This window comes from Aspergillus lucknowensis (genome assembly GCF_044049455.1).
Source record: "Aspergillus lucknowensis strain CBS 449.75 chromosome Unknown BJX67scaffold_5, whole genome shotgun sequence".
Taxonomy (NCBI): Eukaryota; Fungi; Ascomycota; class Eurotiomycetes; order Eurotiales; family Aspergillaceae; genus Aspergillus; species Aspergillus lucknowensis.
Window position 1 is genome coordinate 342,146 of NW_027263549.1, and position 19,917 is coordinate 362,062.

General features: G+C 51.2%; 6 protein-coding genes across 6 annotated transcripts; 5 read left to right on the plus strand and 1 right to left on the minus strand.

Annotated features, from left to right (window-relative positions):
* Window position 1: 1 nt before the first annotated feature.
* Window positions 2-786, plus strand: BJX67DRAFT_245300 (uncharacterized protein). The gene has a single exon (XM_071026167.1). The coding sequence runs from the start codon at window positions 78-80 to the stop codon at window positions 642-644; it is 567 nt and encodes a 188-aa protein (XP_070889654.1). The 5' UTR covers window positions 2-77; the 3' UTR covers window positions 645-786.
* Window positions 787-4,405, plus strand: canA (putative cullin binding protein CanA). Its single transcript, XM_071026168.1, has 3 exons — window positions 787-3,297; window positions 3,361-3,699; window positions 3,766-4,405. The coding sequence occupies exons 1-3, from the start codon at window positions 928-930 to the stop codon at window positions 4,180-4,182; spliced, it is 3,126 nt and encodes a 1,041-aa protein (XP_070889655.1). The 5' UTR covers window positions 787-927; the 3' UTR covers window positions 4,183-4,405.
* Window positions 4,405-10,366, minus strand: BJX67DRAFT_245330 (uncharacterized protein). Its single transcript, XM_071026169.1, has 2 exons — window positions 5,831-10,366; window positions 4,405-5,768 (listed from the first exon to the last, which is right to left on the minus strand). The coding sequence occupies exons 1-2, from the start codon at window positions 10,093-10,095 to the stop codon at window positions 4,628-4,630; spliced, it is 5,406 nt and encodes a 1,801-aa protein (XP_070889656.1). The 5' UTR covers window positions 10,096-10,366; the 3' UTR covers window positions 4,405-4,627.
* A 1,061-nt stretch (window positions 10,367-11,427) lies between these two features.
* On the plus strand, window positions 11,428-13,926 carry BJX67DRAFT_344363 (uncharacterized protein). Its single transcript, XM_071028243.1, has one exon. The coding sequence runs from the start codon at window positions 11,734-11,736 to the stop codon at window positions 13,690-13,692; it is 1,959 nt and encodes a 652-aa protein (XP_070889657.1). The 5' UTR covers window positions 11,428-11,733; the 3' UTR covers window positions 13,693-13,926.
* Window positions 13,927-14,030: 104 nt separating this feature from the next.
* On the plus strand, window positions 14,031-17,589 carry BJX67DRAFT_344364 (tethering complex subunit PEP5). The gene is made up of 9 exons (XM_071028244.1): window positions 14,031-14,098; window positions 14,156-14,224; window positions 14,275-14,571; window positions 14,628-15,257; window positions 15,307-15,540; window positions 15,594-15,929; window positions 15,979-16,482; window positions 16,535-16,933; window positions 16,994-17,589. Exons 1-9 carry the CDS (start codon window positions 14,084-14,086, stop codon window positions 17,369-17,371), a joined length of 2,862 nt encoding a protein of 953 aa, XP_070889658.1. The 5' UTR covers window positions 14,031-14,083; the 3' UTR covers window positions 17,372-17,589.
* On the plus strand, window positions 17,590-19,833 carry BJX67DRAFT_344368 (uncharacterized protein). Its single transcript, XM_071028245.1, has 3 exons — window positions 17,590-17,857; window positions 17,985-18,676; window positions 18,749-19,833. The coding sequence occupies exons 1-3, from the start codon at window positions 17,854-17,856 to the stop codon at window positions 19,529-19,531; spliced, it is 1,479 nt and encodes a 492-aa protein (XP_070889659.1). The 5' UTR covers window positions 17,590-17,853; the 3' UTR covers window positions 19,532-19,833.
* Window positions 19,834-19,917: the final 84 nt, after the last annotated feature.

A 19,917-nucleotide genomic window follows, 5' to 3' on the forward strand; every position in this document is an offset into this window, starting at 1 on the left:
TACCATAATTACTATTCTTCTTCCTTCACTGCTATTCCCCGAACTAGGGAGTAGGAAACCCCAAATCATTGAATAAGATGCATTTCAAAGAATATGCGCCCCGATTGAGCTTTCTGAAGGATTCTGCCAGCTCCTTGAGCTCCACCAGTCCCTCAACCGCGGCCTATCTCATGTCCGTCCATAATTCCATTTTTCACGACGAACTGAGACCCCTCAACCAGCGACTCCATGACGCTTTCTGTGGCGCATGCGGTAGTCCTCGGAAAAAAGAATGGACTAAGACAGCATCGATTTGGAAGAGGGTTCATCAGCAAGCGCCTACTTCGGTAGGAAAGGGCCCTGTTGTTGAATGGGCTACCGTCTACAAGTGTCGACGATGCCGTCGACGAACAGTGACCCAGACGCGCGCTCCTTCAAGAACCACTCCTGCCACAGTTCCTCTTGCCAATCCCCAGCCTTCTACATCTAATACGAGCACAGGGTCCACGGGCCAGGTGTCTGCCACCAAGACAGCGGAAAACGCCAGTAGTAAAAAACGAGCCAAGGCAAGGAAACAGGGTGGACTGCAAGCCCTCCTGGCCGCAAAACAGTCTCAAACCGACCCCTCTCAGTCATTGGACCTCTTTGATTTCCTGCAGCAGTGAAATTTGTCTTCTCTCCAAGTCCCCCGCTCACTTTCTCTCTCCCTCATCCTCTCAGCTTTTTATGCCAAGATCGGATAATCGGCACTGATCATTCCGAGACGCTTTGGCACTAGCGCGGGGCTTCACCTCCCCACAGCTTTGTTTGGTTCACCATCACTTGACACTCGCTGAAGCTCCCGAGCTCAAGGCTGTCTCGTCTCCAGCTTCTCTTGCTTACTCTCATTTCCCTGAACTTCAATAGGCGTCATACGAAACTACCCGTGAGCTCTTATCCAACAACATAATGTCGTCGGATGCAATGTCGGACTACTCGCAAGACGAGGAGCACGATCCCCAAGCGGATGAGCTCCAAGAGACAGCCTTGGTGACGTTGGAGGCATTGATCAGCTCGTGCAGCACACAGATGCAACCGTACTTGCCGAATACCATCAGGTCTGTACTGAGATGCCTCAAATATGACCCCAATGTCGCTGAGCTCGAAGAAGACGAGGAAATGGGCGGTACACAGGATGATGGATCAGCGGATGATGCGACGGAGGAGCCTGATACGGAAGACGACGACTTTGAAGATTTCGAAGAAGAAGGTGGCTACAGCGACATTGATGATATGAGCTGGAAGGTCCGTCGCTGCGCAGCCAAGCTTCTATACACGGTTATCTCCACCTATGGGCGTGGTCGTGCCCTGGACGACGCATCCTTGTATCAGCAGATAGCACCTGCTCTCATAACCCGCTTCACAAAAGAGAGGGAAGAAAGTGTCAAGCTTGAGCTGGTTTCTACTATGGATGCCCTTGTCCGGAAAACCGGAGAAGGGTCAATGATCATTACCTCCAATGGGTTTCTGGAATCAGTCGGAAGCGGTTCCAAGAACTCCAGGAAAAGGAGACGCCAGGACAGTGATGCCAGCATGATCGACTTTGAGCCTAGTATGGGCAGTTCATCCGCGGTGGGAACTCCACTTGCTGCGCCTTCTCCGCCGGAATCTGGGGCGCAGTCTGGATTAGCCAATGCTCTTGCTGTGATCATTAGAAGCCTGGTCAAAATGTGGAAACAAGCATCCATCCCCTTAAAGCAAGCTATCATAGTCCTTCTCAAAAGCTTGGCCCTTGTTCGCTACGGAGGCCTTGCGGATCATCTCCAGCAGATTGAAGACCCAATTGCAGATGTGCTCAAGTCGTCATTGTCCGGTGGTTCGTCTGCACCTGTTGGAGCTTCGGCCAGCGCGGGGACCCTACAAATCGAAACCCTCAGTCTCATTGGTGCGATTGCGGAAACGCATGCTTCGGATGCTCTCCTACCTTTCTTGATTGCATTGATCCCTGGCGTCATTGGTGCAGTCAATGATCGAAACTACAAAGTGAGCAGTGAAGCTCTTGCAGCAGTAGAGCAAATTGTGAAAGCTCTCACTCCACCACGTGTGGCTGTTGCTTCACAAGACCTCGCATCCCAGTTGGAGAGGCTTTATCATGTTATTCACAGTCGCATCACTGATACGAGCGCCGATCTCGAAGTTCGACAACGAGCAATTCACGTCCTTGGAGTCCTTCTCGCCCGATCATCTGGCCAACAAGGTTCTGCATTCCTTTCATTGCAGCTTCGATCTCGAGGACTGTCGACTCTGGTGGAACGTCTAAAGAATGAGACGACCCGGCTCTCTACTATTCGTGCTATCGATGATGTGGCTGTCCTCTGTTCGCGAAAGGATGACGCTGAATCCTCCTGGGTTCAGGAGGTGACTGCAGAGCTTGGCGCCCAGCTACGTAAATCAGATCGCGTTCTTCGAAGTGCCAGCTTGGAGACCCTCCGCAGTCTTGCCATGAATGCCAACACTAGAGTTCACTATGATGGTGCAACCATGAGAAACCTGGAGGATTGTCTCATACCGCTCATCAGCGTCGAAGATTTCCACTTGCTGGCCCCGTCCCTCATCATTCTTGCTAAACTCATCCCTGGGAATGCCCAGCTTCTAGTCAACGATAGCTTGGTATCTGCAATTTGTTCAATTGTCTGTACTACCCTCGCTGGAACGGTCTTGAAAGCGCTATTGTTTCTCGTGAGAGTGATAGGAGAAGAGAATAGCGGTTCGACTCTAATGCAGAGGCTTCTGAGAGATGTTGGCATCAATGGGGACACATCCGTTGTCGGGCGAGCCATCGGCACGCTTTTAGTCCATGGTGGTTCGAAATTAGGTGTCCGAATGGAGGATTTCCTATCCGAGCTGCAAACAGTGGACGATGCTCCGCGCCAATGTCTTGCCCTGGCTATCTTAGGAGAATCCGGACTTCGAATGGGCGCCAGTTGCCCGTTGACCGCGGACGTTTTCATTCCCCACTTCAACTCTAAGTCCGAAAAGGTACGCTTAGCCGCAGCCACTGCTTTAGGCAACGCCGCCGCCGGCAATGTAAAGGCGTATCTCCCAACCATTTTGGGTGGTCTAGAAAAGTCACGCGGTCAGAGCTACCTTCTTCTGCATTCTGTGAAGGAGTTGCTTCAGCACCCTGAGATGATCCGGCCGGACGTAGCCCCATCCGCCGCTAAACTCTGGCAGGCGTTGCTTGTTGTCTCTGAAGAAGAAGACAATCGTGCTGTGGGAGCAGAATGTGTTGGGCGATTAGCATTGGTTGACCCAACTGCCTATATCCCCCATTTCCAAGTAAGTCAAGTAGGACTTCTTTGCCCACTGCATCTGTTCGCTGACCCCGCCTCCCTAATATAGGATTATCTCTCAAATTCAGATCCAAGTATTCGCAGTGTCGTAATATCTGCATTCCGTTACACACTATCCGATTCCCGTGATACCTACAATGATGTCCTCAGACCACTTATTGTCCCTCTTCTGGTCAACATGCTCAGCGATCGCGACCTCGGTAACCATCGCCTCGCCCTCACAACTCTCAACTCGGCAATACACAACAAAATGAGTCTCATCCTTCCCCATCTTGGCGAACTACTCCCGGCTGTCCTCGGTGACACACAGATCAAACCAGAACTTATCAGGGAGGTTCAAATGGGTCCATTCAAGCACAAGGTCGACGATGGACTCGAGTTGCGCAAGGTATGTAAACAAGAAACTCCCATTCGCGATGCGCAACGTCATAATGATTCTAATGAAATATCCCAGAGCGCCTACGAAACCATCTACGCAGCTCTCGACACATCTTTCTCCCTGTCCCACCTCTCAGAACTCTTCCAACGCATCTTAGCTGGCCTGGATGACGAACAAGACATCCGCACAATCTGCAACCTTATGACCTCCAAACTCATCGTCCTCGCTCCGGAGGAAACCCGACGACACCTAGATGCCCTCTCAGAACGCTACACCGCCGTCCTGTCTTTTAAGCCCAAAGATAATGCTGTGAAGCAGGAACTAGAGAAGGCCCAGGAGGCGTCGATGGGTGTTCTCAAGATAACGCATGAGTTAGGTAAAGCGTTCCCCGTTACGGAAGGTTCAGCGGATGGGCACAAGTGGAAGACTTATATGGAGTGGGTGAGAAATCAATTTTCAGCTGAGCTGACGAAGCTGGAGGGGGAATTTTGAGCGTAACGCTCCCTAAAATCCAAGGATGTCGCTCCAATGCATCTGTGCCTAAAACCAGCTATCGGATATCAAAATTCGGGTCCAGTCACACTCCCGCTCGATCGTAGAGAAGGGTGAGATAGAAGCTCTAGGAGGGGTATAATTGAATGTGCAATTATTGCTAATAGACGCGGATCGAGTAACTCAAAAAAAAAAAAAAAGACAGCTCGCTATGTTCCCATACACCCAGGTCTCGGGTGACGCAGACAGACTCACACAAATACCAATGCCCAAACTCCCAGTTGTGATAAATATAATACGCGAAAAGCAATACTGCACCAATACCCCAACCTCCAAGATGATCATCAAACATGTTTGAAAAGAAAAGAGAGAAGGAAAAATGCTCACACATCACATGCTGCTGGAGGATATCGTAAGCTGATTCGGGAAGAATCCAAACAGGGGATCATCCAGTGATCGCCTTCTTTTTGAGAACGCCTAGTTGTTCAAGCCTCATCCAAGCCTGATTCATGTCCGAGCCTGGCTCCAGCACCGGCTGGAATTCTAGCCCGTCGAGGAATTTAAGGGTGCCTCCAGTTCCCGCATATAGCATGAGTTCAAAGACTCGACGTTTCAGTCTTGTGCCCCGGTCTAAGTGCGCCAGGTGCTTCTGGTCCATTATCGGGTCGGCGAGAGGAAGGGTGTAGGGATCGTTGATTTCCGTATCTCTCTCCGCGTCATCCTCTCTTCCTACGGGAAACAGTTGGCCCTCCTGGTCGGCTTGCGCTAGAAGAGGTAGATCTAGGTCGACAGCAGGATTTCTAGAAGGTGTTATTTCGTTCGCCATCAACTTGCGGGTAGGGTGTTTTCCACTGCCAGTGATAGGTGGTGGATAGAACCTGACCGTCAATGGATTGCCTCTGATGTCGACTTTTTGAAGTGAGCAAATCTTCGATTTATTGGTGCGCCCAATTCGGCTTAGGACCTGGCAGAGTCTCCTGAGTCTTGAAATGGAGTTACCGGCAACAGTTAGTCGCGAGAGACAGTTCATGCCGACCAGCTCATTAACTCCCAGCAGAGAATTGAAGTTGAGGTTAAGCACCTTGAGATTAGGGAATTTGATGGAGAAATCCTCTGGAAGAACTTCTAATCGGCATGATGCAAGGTCAAGAAGTTGTAGGCTCAACAGAGGCGCTGAGGGGGAGAGACTTTGCGGCGAGAGCTTGTTCGAGGAGAGGTACACCTTCCTGATATCCCTCACTATACCCAAGTCTAACTCGAAACGTCCGTCGTTCAGTTCATCGGGAATCTTTTGTTCCCGTGCGGATAGTATTTGCAAGTCCCGTGTCTCACCGAGACCTGAAATAGTAGACAAACAATTCTGGTCCGCGTAAAGAAGAGTGAGTGCTGGGAATAGCTCGACATCGAGGCTGCGTAAGTGGTTGTTCGAGAGCCTTATTTCCCGCAGCACATCAAGTGGTGAGGAACTCGGGAATTCTTCGAGTCTGTTGGCACTCAGATCGAGTTGATATAGAGCTGGAAGGTTCTGTATATTTTGAACTGATACCAGATCATTATGGCTCAGGTCTAATTCGCCCAGGCGAACCCTGTTAGGGGGAACATCAGTGACCACGATTACCTACAGAGCGCCAGGGATAGCATGACTCACAATTCCGCTGTCTCGAAATCAATGGAGGCGAGTTTGTTATTTCTCAACTTCAAAGTCAGGAGACCGTTCAGCCCGAAAACTCCCTCAATATCTCGGAGGTTATTGTTGTCCGCTCTCAACTCCCTAAGGTGGATAAGTTCGCTGAGTCCATCAAGGTTGTCCAATTCATTGCCCGAGATATCGAGATACTGTAGGTTTGCCAAATGGCTCCATGCAGTAAGGTTGGAGAGGCGATTATCCTGGATACACAAGTTCCTTACCATTGACGGAACACCACTCAGCTGGCCAATGTCATTCTCCGATACGTCCAGCTCCTCCAAGCGGGGACAAAACTCGGTGAGTTTGTGAAGGGTAATGAGTCCCTTACGACGCAAAATTAGACGACGAAGATGCTCCCAAAACGGCTCATAGGGCTCAGCCTCCGTAATATGTTTGACCAAGTCTTCTGTCGCCAGAGCAAAGGCCCCATGGACCTGGCGCAATGACGTGGGGTGTGTGCGTTGAGCAACATAACTCACTTCGAGATGTAATGGCTGGTCGATCTGATCGACTGTGAAGTCGGGAAGCGGGCTGAGATGGAAACTATAGCTTGTATCAAGACCATGATTTCGCAAGCAGGAGAGTGATTTGTCCACATTGTCTTCAGCTGTCGTAGGCTCAAGAGCTTCCTCCGCGTTCCTTCGGACCAAGCTTTGATCCTCAACCGCATCTTCGCTCCGCTCATCGATTTTTGAGATAGACCGCCGTCGAAATGCCTGGTCGTAATTGGATAGTTGAGGTGTGGGATGCTCCGGCCCCCCCGCTTGCGCCTGCGACATTGCAGCAGCCTTTCGAAGCTTCGAGGGGCTGTCATCGTCGCTGTACTCAATCTGAGAAACAAGTGGGGATGAGAAGCTTATGGTCACAACTCGAGCTTGATGGTCGCGCTCTGTCTGGTGGTGAGGAGGTTTCGACAAACGGCCTTCATGAAGTTTGATTTCGTGTTCAACATCAGTCGAAGACGTTCTGCTCTTTGGAATATCCGTTCCCCATGAAGTTTCCCTCGTTCCCGCGGTGGGCCGACTGGACGTCGAGTGGCTTATCCCAGATTGGACGGAGCTGAGGTTGACCGATGGAGCGCCGGGTACCGTTTTGGCGATAGGGTCGGAAGACTTTCGTCCAGACCTGGCGTTATGCGGGCTTGCGGAGCCAGTCCTTTCAGGCGGAGGGGATGATTCCGCTTTTTGCGGAGAGCCTGAATCCCGAGTCATCATCATCTCTTCCAACTCATCGACGCTCAGGTCAGGAATATCCTTGAATGGGTCGTCATCACCATCTTTGCTCCCTTGGTTCATGCGGGGCTGTCTGTCACTTTCCTTAACCCACAAATGCTTCAGGCGATCGTAGGTGAGCCCATTCACTTGCTCGGGAATAAGGTGGGCCACAGTATCGGACGATAAGACACCCTTAGCGTGGGAGCCCTGAGACGAGCCAGTATGAATGGAGCGAGTACTGAAACTGGTTGCGGACACCCCAGTGTTGAGTCGCAAAAAGTCATAGAGATCATTCTCCTCGGTCAAAGGAGCTGCGGGTAGCTTGCGCTTTCGATGCTCCGCATGAAGGTCTCGCGCCCAAGTCCCAGGGCCTCCAGGCTCCAATCTCTGAGGTTCATTGCTGTTCTCTCTGAGATGCAGGCCCATCATGGAGCCGTTGACACCAAACTCCAACTCATCATGTTCCCGAAATTTCATCAAATGGCTCAAAATCCGTGGATTTTGCTCTTTAGGCTCCCGTAACTTTCGCAGGTCAACGCCCTCTCTACTGGGCGGTCGTGAAAACTCTTCCAGCGTTGACTCTTCTTCATAGCTTTCATTACCGCTGTCCTCTTCCGTATCCGTTTCTTCCACCCGAGACAGACCACTTTTGGTTGTGCCTTTAGATCGTATGAGATTCATGACCTTGGTGGCTTCATTGAGGAAATCCTGGGTCGTGATTGATCCTTTGCGGATTTCTTCGTTCGGCGGGCGTCCGACCACATTGGGTATAGTTTGGGACTCCGGGGTGTCCTTATCATCAGGCTCAGATTGTTGCTTCCGCCTGCTCGGGGAGGACTGCTTCCTTTCAAAAGACCCTGTTTGGTGAGGTGTAGGGGTCCGAGGCCGTGCCCCTGATTCAGCTTCGTTGTCAGTATATCTCAAACCGTGCTGCATCAGGCTTCGTTGGAGCAACGACAAATCATCAGAAGCTCCGCTATACTCGATGTTTGCGTCGGCCAGTAAGGAGCTGTGAAACTTCATGATTGTTCTTCGCCTCTTCGGAGTTGGGTCCTTCACAGGACTGCCGGGGGTAGTATCCAACTTCAGTTTCCCGTCTCCGTTGTCTTTTGATCTTGGCCCATTATTTGCCGTGCCATTCTGTCCAACTGGCACATTATCGGACTTTTCAGACTCATGACTAATCTGTCTATACCGCCGGCGGTATTTGCCCTTAGCGGAGAGCAACTGACCTGGTGGAGCAAGGTAGGGATCTGGGGAGTCGTTATGAAGGAAATTGCCATCGTAGGGACTCGCATCCGAAAAGTCAAAATTATCCAGCTGGCCCTCCCCGAAGCGATTTATATGGGGAGTTTGAGAGCCCCCAGGCCTTAATTGGCCATTTTTCCGGCTAGGAGATTCGCCCCGACGATGGTCTGATTTGGGGTTCAGAAGGCTTCGACTCTCGCCCTTGCGTCGAGCTTCCTCCGAGGGCGAAACTGGTTCGTCTTCCTCTTCTGATTCGTCTCCGAGGGTCTCCTCAAACTGGCTCATCCGTCGAAGGAGCTTCTTGTTCGTGAATGTGTCGTGAGTTGCAAATAGCTTCAACGGGCTCCCAGGTGATATCATAGCTTCAGCTTTGTTCGCCGACGTTTCGACGTTGGCGGATGAAGGTCGCGGGAGTGTTGGGGGCCCAATCCGCGTATTGGCCTTATGGTAGAAGGGCGGGGAGCTTCGAATCCGCATACTGGGACGGGCAAAAGGGGACAGGCGGTGGGAAGGGAAGGCCGCGGGAGAGAACCGGTCTTTATGGAAGGAGCGCTCATCCAAAAACGGCTCCCCTTGCAGGCTCGCGAATGCACTCCGCCCACGGTAATCCAGTGTTCCCATTGAGAGATCTCGGGGAAGAGAGTTGCTCGTCACGTCGAGGAGCTCGTCTTCAGGCGCAGCATCGTACACGATATCGCTCGGTTGGCCGAATAAAACGCTATCACTCGCTCTGGAAACAGGTCGGTCCCCTGGTTCCAAGTGGAGTCTCTCGAGCTTGGATGTGACTTGCTTTAATGCAGATTTGATGATTTCTGCCGCGCCATTACCGTCAACCGTATTTGTTTGTGAGAAAGTGATGGGGGTAATATCCTCGTTTCGTAGATCCTCCAGCCCGCTGGCAGACCGCAGTTGTGTGTCGTTGTGAGAGTCATTGAGGGCTTGAGTCGTATCCGACGGCTGCTTTGATCGCCTCTTTAGCTCCGGCTCGTGGTTTGGCGGTTTTGTTGTGACTTTGCCGTGTCCCTGTCTGGTACGCGAATTTCGTGTCGAAGTCAAATTTCCGCTTCGACCTTGCGATATTCGGCCTGGGGACTTTGCTTTATTTTCCTTCGCAGAATTGACGCTGAAATTCCACCCGTCATCCGGCTGCTTCATGCTTGGAATTGGTGTGCTCTGAGCTAACGGCGAACTTGGTGACGGAGGCTTGAAGACGCTTTCCAGTCCGATGGGAGCAAACAGATCGCGTTGTTCGCTTGAAGGCATCTCCCCGTTCACTAACCTCCTCCGCCATTCGGGAGTCCTATCTTTGCGGTTGTCCTTCTTCGGCCTGACTTGCACGGTGCTTTGTTGTCCAGGTTCAGTTGACGCGTTGGACACTGACCTCAAGGGTGATCTTCCATCCATCGCAAGCTGGCCACCTTTACGCCCAGAGGGCGGATTAGGCATTGGACTTTTCTTCGACCGCTCCGGCGCGGGGGATCTCAGTTTGGACGGCGTCTTGGGGGTGCGCGGGGTCTTGGGGGTCGGAGGTTCTCTTTTTACAAAGTGGCACGGTCGCGAAACCTTTTTCTTCGTGTCTGAGGCTGGGGATGGTTCGACAGAACGACGCGCGGGGACAGGAATGCGGCTAGGAGTATTCTGTACACTGGAGCGGCGGGAGTGGTTGTTGATCGGTGATGATCGGGGTAGAGCAGGGCTGGTGGGAGACCCTGGCAACGAGACCCAGTCGTCGGAAAGGCTGTCCAGCCATGGCGGGTTGTCCATTGTCTTCGTTTGAGAGGGAATTTCACAAATGCTGAAACCAGCTCAGCACATCGCAATCACAAAGCCACAGTGAGTCCAGACACTGCGGAAATTAACAAATGCAGCCCCGGAGGGAAAACATGGAGCAGCCACCGCAGGATATAAAAGCTGCAGGAGTAAAACAGATAAATAGCAATAAAGCAGAAGCGATAGCAGGTAGTAACTCAGGGCATCCTGATATGGATGGGAGGGGAATAAACCGATGGATTCTTGCTTTGTTGTGATGGTGGCAGAACAAGCTCCCAGCCTTGCAGTCTGGTTCGGGTGCTCGGGGCAACCCCAACGCTTCCACGGAACGCTTGCCTCCACCGCTTGTTTTCCTGCACATTATGTTCCTTGCACGATGCTCTTGCATTGGACCCCATGCTGCGGGTTGATTCTTAGCAATTTACCCCAACAATGTGTCTTTCTAATCGCCGACCTCGCGTCCCCTCCGCCCCTCGCGGACAGATTTCCTGCCTTGAATTCGAGGCAGCGACCTACCTCAGGCTTGCCCGAGCAGTCGTATAGGTAGCACACAGTGCTTCCCTCGGCTCGCGGCTTGCGGACTACAATTGATCCGTAATTTACTTCCTTCAAAGGGTTGAGCTGAGGGTACTCTCACTCGAGATCACTCGAGATCCCCGGAAAAACTGGTTATATCTTCCGATACAGGGACTGCGAGACCGCATACAAATCCCATGCAGGATCACCGCAAGGCATGAGACATCATAATTTGTTACCCCTTTTCGAAGAATATCCAACGAGTGACAAGTGGTGGTGTCTCCCCACTGTTCCAAGAGGGGTATGTACTTGTAGTACCTTGCACCCACACGTCGCACCCATCAAGCCATTAGCAGGGGACTCAGTAATTGTCATCCAGAGCAGTGTCGCGGCTTGGATGGCGGCGCCAAAATATATTGTGTAGTTTTCATATTCCGCGTGCAATAAGATTGATCCCACCAAGACAAGAAAATGTCCTCTCTATCTATCTCTGGAATAGTCCACTCCTTCGTTTCAGAACCTAGTTTTCCTCGGAAAGCTCTTGGAGGAAAGGCAGCCGAGGAGCGTATTCAATATCGCCCAAATCAACCAGCTCCCGAGTTTGGATCTGGGGTTGTTGACGAGAAGGTTATGGCTGTAATCATGATGAGGACAAGGGCTCTGTTGCTCGAGGGAGGCGACAAGGGGAAATATCAGTGCGTGACTTTGAGGGTGAGGACAATACCTAGTCAAATGAAAACCTGCTCATGCCCTATACCCGATTCGGCACAGAGATGAAATACCTAGGTAGTGGACTCGGAGCACATGACCGGGCGGTCAGGCACCAAATGACAGAAGCGTGACACGTTGCTGGGGCACCCCGTGGGACGCGTTAAGTGGTTTCGTTTCCGAACCTGAAGGCATGGAGAATTTCGAGGCAACAGTTGCAGATCCAGCAGTCTATGCAGGCAACACAGGCACCCCATTCATCTAACACAGAAGATATGAGGACTTCCTGGCAATATTACTCATTCCTGCGCTCTTCTCGACTTGACCACAGTGCCCTGCAGCGGCGGCGGCAGCAGCAGCAGCAGCACTGTCAATATTGACGCCCACCCATGACCCCTCCTCCCCCAGATGCCCTCTCGTCGACCAACCTCTCCCCTGGCTCTGGAAACATGCTCGCCGCTCGCTCCTGGGGTTGATGACTATGGACTAGCTGGCTCGGACGATGAGCTTGATGAGAGCCGGCTCTCGGCGCGGCGACTGAGGATCGAGAAGCTCGGAGAGGCGTATCTCCAAGGCAGACCTCTCTTCATTCTCTCTGCGTCTCTCCGGGGACCCCTCAATGAAAGCTGGGTTAATCCGTGGAAGAAAGATAGGAAGAAATTTACCGGAAACAAGAACAATTACGACCCTACAGATCAAAAGGTCATCCCGGAAACCGGTTCTCTGAAGCGCAAACACTACCACAGTCCGAATCGCAAAGCCCACTCGAAATCGTCGGCGACGCGAGCAGAGTCGTCTCGGCCTAGCCATGCTCGCGAACGGGCGCACCCGAGTGATTTTTGCTCGGACAGGGTGCCAATTTGGTGGACCACCGAGGCAGGGAGTCAATCTCCTCGATTTACATCGAAATCGACAGATTCAAGGTGGCTGAAGAAAGACAGGATCCCCACTGGATTCCCGAATATCGATCCTCCGACTTCACCTTCGGCGGGTATCTCATCTCGTCGTGTAAAAGCTAAAGCCAGTGCTCACTCGGGAAGTAAAAGTGACATTGCGGAGCATGAACGAGTCAGATCGAGGAACAGCCTATCAAAACAGCCGGGACAACTGGAACCAAGCGGCTCACCTCGGCCGAGGGGAAACAGTATACCCATGGATAGAAGGAGTCCTTCTAGCAACGCAAAGCAGCGGAAAGGCGTTTCACCGCCGATGAACGACCGTCAATCGATTTATGTGGCTTCGTCCTCGTCTCAGCTACCAAAATTCGAATATCGATTGAAGCAGCATGAAACGTCCGGCACGGGGGCGGGGGACAGCATCCGATTTAACCCTGGCGACGAGTCGAGCAAAGCTGAAGCTGTTGCCCCTGCCAACCTGCCGCCGAATAGACCGGAAATATTTCCTCCGAAGTCACAACTGGTGTGTAGTGTCGAGGCTAACCAAACAGAGCCCAGAGGTCGGCATAACTTGGGAGATTATCTGAGGTCGTCGAATAGCTCTAATACTATTGAGAACCCCTCATTATCGAACTTGGAGAAAGCGTTGGCTGAAACCCCGAAAAATGGCACTACGAGTGAGAATAACTTCCCGTCCGCGCAACCTGCGCCTGCAAACCCACCAATTCAAGATAACATCACCTCGCTCTATTCGATCGCGATATCCAAAGCTACCTCAAATCGTACCGAGGATCACAGTAATGCTCAACAGTGTTCGACTCAAGCAGCTGTTTTGATGGCCCAGCAGTCTTTCCAGAACGATCTTATGAGCCCTGATCAAAGTCCCGTGACCTCTACAAGAAAGCGACGGGCATCACAAGGTTCAAAGCACGGCTCTCCAAATCAAGTCAACATCACCCCATTCCATAAGATGAACGCCCCCGATAAGGACTTTGTGAGCCGACCTAGCAACCCAAAAACGGGGGAAGCGGAAATGATCAGCACACAGTACATGATCGATGCTACCACGCCTTTTACGTTTAGTACCGAAAAGAAGGCCGGTTGTGGGATATTGCCTTCTGGTGGGGATAAATCGAGAACCAAGAAACGGAAGACAGCTAGTTTTGCCCCATCATCACCATCCGAGTCTTCGCAAGCAGATAAAGACGATACCCCTAGTGCTACTGAGCAGCAACCCACGGGTGTAGGAGACTTCTGTCCTGGGTCTCAGCAAAGTGTGCTCCCAATGGCTCTGACAGGGACAACACCACCCACCGCCCAGGAAGGCCAAGGCGCAGAGAGCTTTAATCTCAGCCAGGCTATCGCCGAAGCTGGGAGCTGGCTGCAGCAAAGCTTTGAGATCAACAGGGATATCACACAATGCAAAACTACTGGGCTCCCTCAGCTTCACCCTTCAGGCACTACACACTGAGCTGGGACACCCGAGGTGATTGTCGTTATATTTGTAGAAGCACATGTACGGTGTTGTTGGCGTTAAGCCGGAGTTGGATTGCATGGTAGTATAGCGATTGGTAGTTCCTCGGAGCCTCCTGGCCTGAAAACCTACTCATTTACCTTATTCAATATGAATAAGCATGGCCTGTATATACATTTCCGTGAAAATAAAGATCCCTTCCGAGACTACTAGGAAAGCGCTTGCTCCATTCTTCATCCCGTTGAGCTTGGATGACGTTTGCCTTCGCTTGGCCCAAGCTCTGCTGGTGTTGCTCTTGGCGTGGCGGGAGCTTCGTGAGGAACATCTCCGCAGAGGCAGCCTGCTCCAACCTCCCCTCAATTTTCTCCATGGCGTGAGCCACGTCAAAATGGCTCTGACATCGGTACGCATGCGATGCCGCTTATATGACCTTACGATTTTCTAATACACTCTTCAATAGTGGAAAGCGTTCAACTTCTTCGATGTGTCCCAGGTGAAGCTTCCCGAAGACAGCTTGACTATCTTCAATGTACGGCACCCGCTCCTGCGCGATCAGCATATCCTAATCCAGTCATATAGTCTGAGACTTCCTGCCTGTGTTCCGGATCGGCGAACCTTTTTCTCGGAACGACTGACGGCTTCGTCCATACCGTTTCTTCCTCCTTCAAGGTCGTCCAATCGTTCAAGGCCTCCGATAATGGATCGATTACACACATAAAGCAGCTCGAAGGGACATCGCTTCTTGTAACGCTAGCCGAGGATCTTCTAAATGACCCGGTGTTGAAAGTATGGGCTCTGGACAAGCCTGAGAGGAAGACCGGGACCCCACGCTGCTTGTCTACAACACCAGCGCAGAACGCGAGGAGGCTCTTTCCTGTAGGTTATACCTGAGGTGACATCATTTAGTCTCTACTTAAGTTCACCACCTGTAGGTATCGGCGCTCGCAACCATTGGCGACTTATCTCAAGTTGCGGTTGGTTTTGGAAACGGTTCCGTGGCGATCATCCGTGGCGACTTGATACATGACCGTGGCGCCCGACAACGAATTGTATTCGAGTCCGAGGAGCCTGTTACCGGGCTGGAGGTACTAAATGGGGCCGTCACGACACTATATATCTCTACCACGAATCGGATTCTGGCGCTTGTGATTTCCGGTCGAGGACAGGGACAGCCGGCACGAGTTCTAGAAGATACAGGATGCGGTGTCGGCTGTATGACCTTGGATAGCGACAATGGTTACATTCTTGTCGCGCGAGAGGATGCGATATATACGTATGGCCCTCATGGGCGGGGTCAAAGTTATGCCTTCGAGAGCCCCAAGAGCTCTATCAACATGCTCAGAGACTATGTCACCTTGGTTTGCCCGCCGAGAGTTGCCACACCAGGTTCGGGCGGATTGCAAGGCTTCGGTGTCGCCAGGGATGAAATAATCGGGACGGCGACATTCACCCTGTTAGATACTGACCTCAAGTTTATCGCACATTCAGAGTCTCTTCTGTCGCCCGTAAGACAGATTTTCAAGGAATGGGGTAATTTATATCTCCTTACCACAGATGGAAAGGTTGAAGTATTCTGGCCGTTATCTCGTAATCGTTGCTAATATTGCTTAGATCTATCGGTACCGAGAGAAGAGTCTTCAGCAGAAGCTTGAAATCCTTTACCAACGCAATCTTTACATATTGGCCATTAACTTGGCGCAAAAACTTGGCGTCGACACATTTCAGCAGAACGCCATCTACCGCAAGTACGGCGATTTCTTATATCAGAAAGGTGACTACGACACTGCAATGCAGCAATATCTAAGGGCTATTGATAATACCGAACCATCGCAGGTTATTCGAAAAGTTAGTACCCGGCGATGTTGAGGAAGTTTGCCTCATGCTGATTACGGATATAGTATCTTGACACACAGAGGATCCATAACTTAATAGAGTACCTCGAAGAGTTGCATGACCACGAGCGGGCTTCAGTCGACCACACTACGCTCCTACTCAACTGCTACGCGAAACTGAAAGATACCAAGAAGCTCGATGCTTTCATCAAGGCTCCGGGAGAACTTAAGTTTGACCTTGAAACAGCAATTGCAATGTGCCGACAAGGTGGCTACTACGAGCAAGCTGCGTACCTAGCTACGAAGAATGGCGAAAATGACATGGTTGTGGACATCTTGATCGAGGACTCGAAGAAATATGCGGAAGCCCTCGAGTACGTCTGGAGATTGGAACCCGAATTGGTGCGTATACCACACCAAGCCAAAGCTGACGACAACTGACAAAAGCAAGGCTTACAATAACCTAATGAAATACTCCCGCGTTTTACTGTCGAATTGCCCTTCGACAACAACCCAACTTTTCATCGAATACTACAAGGGAGAATATGTACCAAGAACTCAACAAGTTGAACCGGTCCCCGAACCTGAAGCGCAACAAAACAATCCTCTACAAAACCTGGCGGCTTTCCTTCCATTGCCTTTACTCAATTCTGGTGCAAATGCAAGGCCTGAACCGGTTGCGACCCAGCCGGTTCTGGAAGAGAGGGAACAGCCCACTCTAAATTACCAGATCCCTAAGCCACGAACAGCATTCTCGGCGTTTGTCAGCCACCCGCAAGAATTCATAACATTCTTAGAGGCTCTCGTCAGCAAAGAGAGCTTTAAGAAAGAGGATAAGATAGATCTCTACACCACACTCTTCGAGATGTACTTAAATGCGGCGAGGCGGCAAAAAGATACAGCCGAGAAGGAACAATGGCAGACTAAAGCAAAAAAGCTGATAGAGGGCAAGGATGTAAGACCCCTTGTCTTAGTTCATGGTGTCTACGAAATTAACATCCTTTCAGATTCCGATTTCGACTTCAAATGTCCTGCTTCTATCAGATCTATCCGAGTTCCAAGAGGGTTCTACACTTGTCCGTGAGCAAGCTGGCCTCAGGTCAGATATCTTTCGGTCTTTTACGACGGCAAAGGACACGCAAGGGGCTATCAGGGCGCTGAAAAAATACGGTCCCGAGGAACCGCAGCTTTATGTGGATGCTCTGACGTATTTTGCGTCAAGCCCTAAAATACTCGAAGAGGCTGGGGACGAGCTTGACGCCGTATTGAAGCGAATCTCCGAGGATGGACTTATGTCGCCACTACAGGTAATCCAAGCGCTCAGTAACAACGCTGTCGTGACCATGGGTAGGGTCAAGACATATCTAAGCGACAATATCGAGCGAGAACGCAAGGAAATATCATCCGTAGGTCTACCTCTCGAGCTAACTAAGTTGGACTGAGCCCGGGCTAACTTGTCTACTCAGAACCGCCGCCTGATATCTAGCTATAGCGCTGAAACCGAAACTAAAATGCAGGAGCTGGAACAGCTGGGATCGAAACCCGTTGTGTTCCAGGCGCGCCGTTGTATGTCCTGCAACAGGTCCCTCGACCTCCCCACAGTCCACTTCCTCTGCAAGCACTCCTTCCACCAGCGTTGCCTCAACAAGGTTGATGAAGATGCTGAATGCCCTGTCTGTGCTCCGGAACATTCTACCATCAAAGCTATTCGGAGGAGACAGGTGGAGTCGGCAGATCAACATGATCTCTTCAAAACGGAGCTTCAACGGTCGAAGGATCGGTTTGGAATTATTAGCGAATTCTTTGGGAGGGGCGTATTGCGGCCACAAAGCACTATGGAGTAATGAGTACTCAGGACATGACAGTTTTCTGTATATAAATCTCTTGGCACACCGTCGAAACCCGATCTTATCATCACGTGAAATCGCGTCGCTCTCGCTGCTTGGAACGAAAGCTGCGCGTTTGAGACGAAGAAACCCTGTTTAATGGCGCAGTTTGATCCTGCATCGCTGATATTAGTGCTCATAATTACCTCTATTCAGTTGATATCTTCTTAATGCCTTTTGACCGTGTGATTCAGGACTCCGATGATGACGAGGACCCTCTCGCCGAGGTCTCCCCAGAAAAGCAGAACCGCGTCTCCATCGCAAATCATGCTGTGCACGGAGCAAAGAGCTCACCGGTTCAGGAAGTAGTCAATTCCGGCTCACAGATAGGAGTGAACTTCGACCAATTTCTCCAATCGCAGGATGCCCCGCCGACGGTCTTGTCTCCTTCCCAACGACGGCGAGAAGAGCAATGGATACCTGAGGCTGGGGTTGGGTCAATGGGTACGAAGCATCATCCAGTCATATCGCCTTTGCTACCTTTGCAACTTAGATTTTCGGTTTTACGCTTTCCTGAACAGTCTATTTATTTGTCTGGGATGGCCACTAATGCCATTCCTCTTCTGCCTAGGGACCATGATGGAGATTGGCCTTGCCCAACAACGACTACTCGACGATGAACCCCCGCCTCCGGAGGCCAATCAGGCGGTTGAGGTCCATGTGCCAGAGCCAGGGCATGCATATGGAGAGGATGCTATCCAACAAACTGGGCTACGGGATGGGTCTCCTCTCCGCGAATGTCCTTCGACGACCCAGGCAGAACTATCCATTCCCCAGGCGGAGCTCCATACAACTGCTCTTACGGACAGTTGGTCGCAATCGGCACCTTCATACAACATCTTTGACTCTTCAAATCACACCTCGTCTGGTCAATTAAACTGGGCCGATTTCATCCACGACTCGGAGTTCACTACACAGACAGAGCTTAGGCGAGATCCTGACCTACGTCGTTGGACCTCTATGCAGGGAGTGGCTTCGTCTCCTCATGATACGGAGCCGTTCTCATCAGCTCTTTCGCCCAAACTTACTAGGGCGAAGAGCGATAACATGGTGCCGGGCTTGCCTCAGCCGTCACCTAGCATTGATGAACTCGCGCAAACTGTGGCCAACGAGATGCCGAAGATTGAGAAACGAGGGCGTAAGAAGAAGCAGGCAACCCCCATGAACGAGGAAGACGATGAACTTTCTCATGCATTGCCTCGCGGAAGTGCGCCAACGAAACCTGAGAAACGCAAGCCAGGAAGACCCCCTAAGAACGCAAAGGTATGTCTTGGTGGCAGCGCCAACCCTGTGCCGTACCCATCGGGGAACACATGTATAACCCTTGCTTAATAGGCTTCATCTGAGACTGTAGTCGAAAATGATGTCTCTCCCCAGACCACCCTCGACGAGCCCACGAACGAGGCCCAGGATATACCACCCAAGGTGGATGCCGTCGATCAAGAGGGACAACCACCCTCCAAATTGACAAAAGAGCCCAAGAAGAAAAAATTGAAACGTGGCAAAACAACTTCCGTTACCCTAACCAAAACTTTCGAACCAGATGTCGAAGAAGATGTGATATGGATAGACGAACGGCCCGCTATTCCGGCTCCGCAGAAAGACGTGGTCACACCGAACGAAGCTGAATCAAACGGCAGGAAGACCATTCCCGAGCCCGCTCCCGCACCAGCCCCTAAGAAGCGCGGCCGAAAGAGAAAGAAGACGTCTGAACAGTTGGATGAAGAGGCGGATGCCCAGAAACAAGTCGAGGCTACTGCTGACGAAGAAGCCGACTCCCTCGAGCTGAACGACACCCGCCCCGAATCCGGTATATCAGTCGTCCTCATGAACGAGTCCTGCATTCAAAAACCCGAAGACCCCTCATTAATCCTTAACCCACCCCAAGAGCAAGAAAAAGAAAACGAACGCCCTCAACCAAGCTCTCCTACTAAACCCTCCGAACCTGAGCTCGTACAACCCCCCGAAACACCTCAAAAGTCCACCGCTCCCAAAATGCCATCAGCGAAGGGCCCCGGAAAACACAGTCCCATCTCTTCAACATGCAAGGTCCCCTACCGTGTTGGGCTGAGCAAGAGAGCTCGAATTGCGCCATTGTTGAAGATTGTCAAGCGGTGATTTTCTCCCAAGCTTACGTTGTTTCTGCTTCCATCCTGTTCATTCTAAATCTACTACATGCTGAGTGATTCAATACTTTGCGATTAAGTGGTTGCCTGAGGCGTTGACTCTGTTGATACAGTACTGTGTTCCGGATATATACTTTACCCTGGGAGGCATTCGTTGTACTAGTGTCAACTTCCATGCGGCGCATTGCATCTTTGTAACGATCGATGATTCATAATGACTGCTTATGTTGATTCAAACGTAGTTTGTTCCTCTTAGTAGTATTCCCTTGCACTGTCCCTATTGCTACGAAGAGTCAGTGAGAACTTGGACAACGACTGATTTCTCAAAGTCATTGCTGAGTGTCGTGTCTGTATTCGACAAAGAAAACTCGCTATGAT

Bases quoted from the DNA above. Each gene is read 5' to 3' on its own strand.
- BJX67DRAFT_245300 (XM_071026167.1), top strand. From the start codon at position 78: ATGCATTTCAAAGAATATGCGCCCCGATTGAGCTTTCTGAAGGATTCT.
- BJX67DRAFT_344368 (XM_071028245.1), top strand. The intron at 18,677-18,748 runs GTATGTCTTGGT...CTTGCTTAATAG, and splicing joins GACCCCCTAAGAACGCAAAG to GCTTCATCTGAGACTGTAGT.
- BJX67DRAFT_344363 (XM_071028243.1), top strand. From the start codon at position 11,734: ATGCCCTCTCGTCGACCAACCTCTCCCCTGGCTCTGGAAACATGCTCG.
- BJX67DRAFT_344364 (XM_071028244.1), top strand. The intron at 15,258-15,306 runs GTTGAAGTATTC...AATATTGCTTAG, and splicing joins TCCTTACCACAGATGGAAAG to ATCTATCGGTACCGAGAGAA. The intron at 15,541-15,593 runs GTTAGTACCCGG...TTACGGATATAG, and splicing joins CATCGCAGGTTATTCGAAAA to TATCTTGACACACAGAGGAT.
- canA (XM_071026168.1), top strand. From the start codon at position 928: ATGTCGTCGGATGCAATGTCGGACTACTCGCAAGACGAGGAGCACGAT. The intron at 3,298-3,360 runs GTAAGTCAAGTA...TCCCTAATATAG, and splicing joins CCTATATCCCCCATTTCCAA to GATTATCTCTCAAATTCAGA. The intron at 3,700-3,765 runs GTATGTAAACAA...GAAATATCCCAG, and splicing joins ATGGACTCGAGTTGCGCAAG to AGCGCCTACGAAACCATCTA.
- BJX67DRAFT_245330 (XM_071026169.1), bottom strand. From the start codon at position 10,095: ATGGACAACCCGCCATGGCTGGACAGCCTTTCCGACGACTGGGTCTCG. The intron at 5,769-5,830 runs GTGAGTCATGCT...TCCCCCTAACAG, and splicing joins GATTTCGAGACAGCGGAATT to GGTTCGCCTGGGCGAATTAG.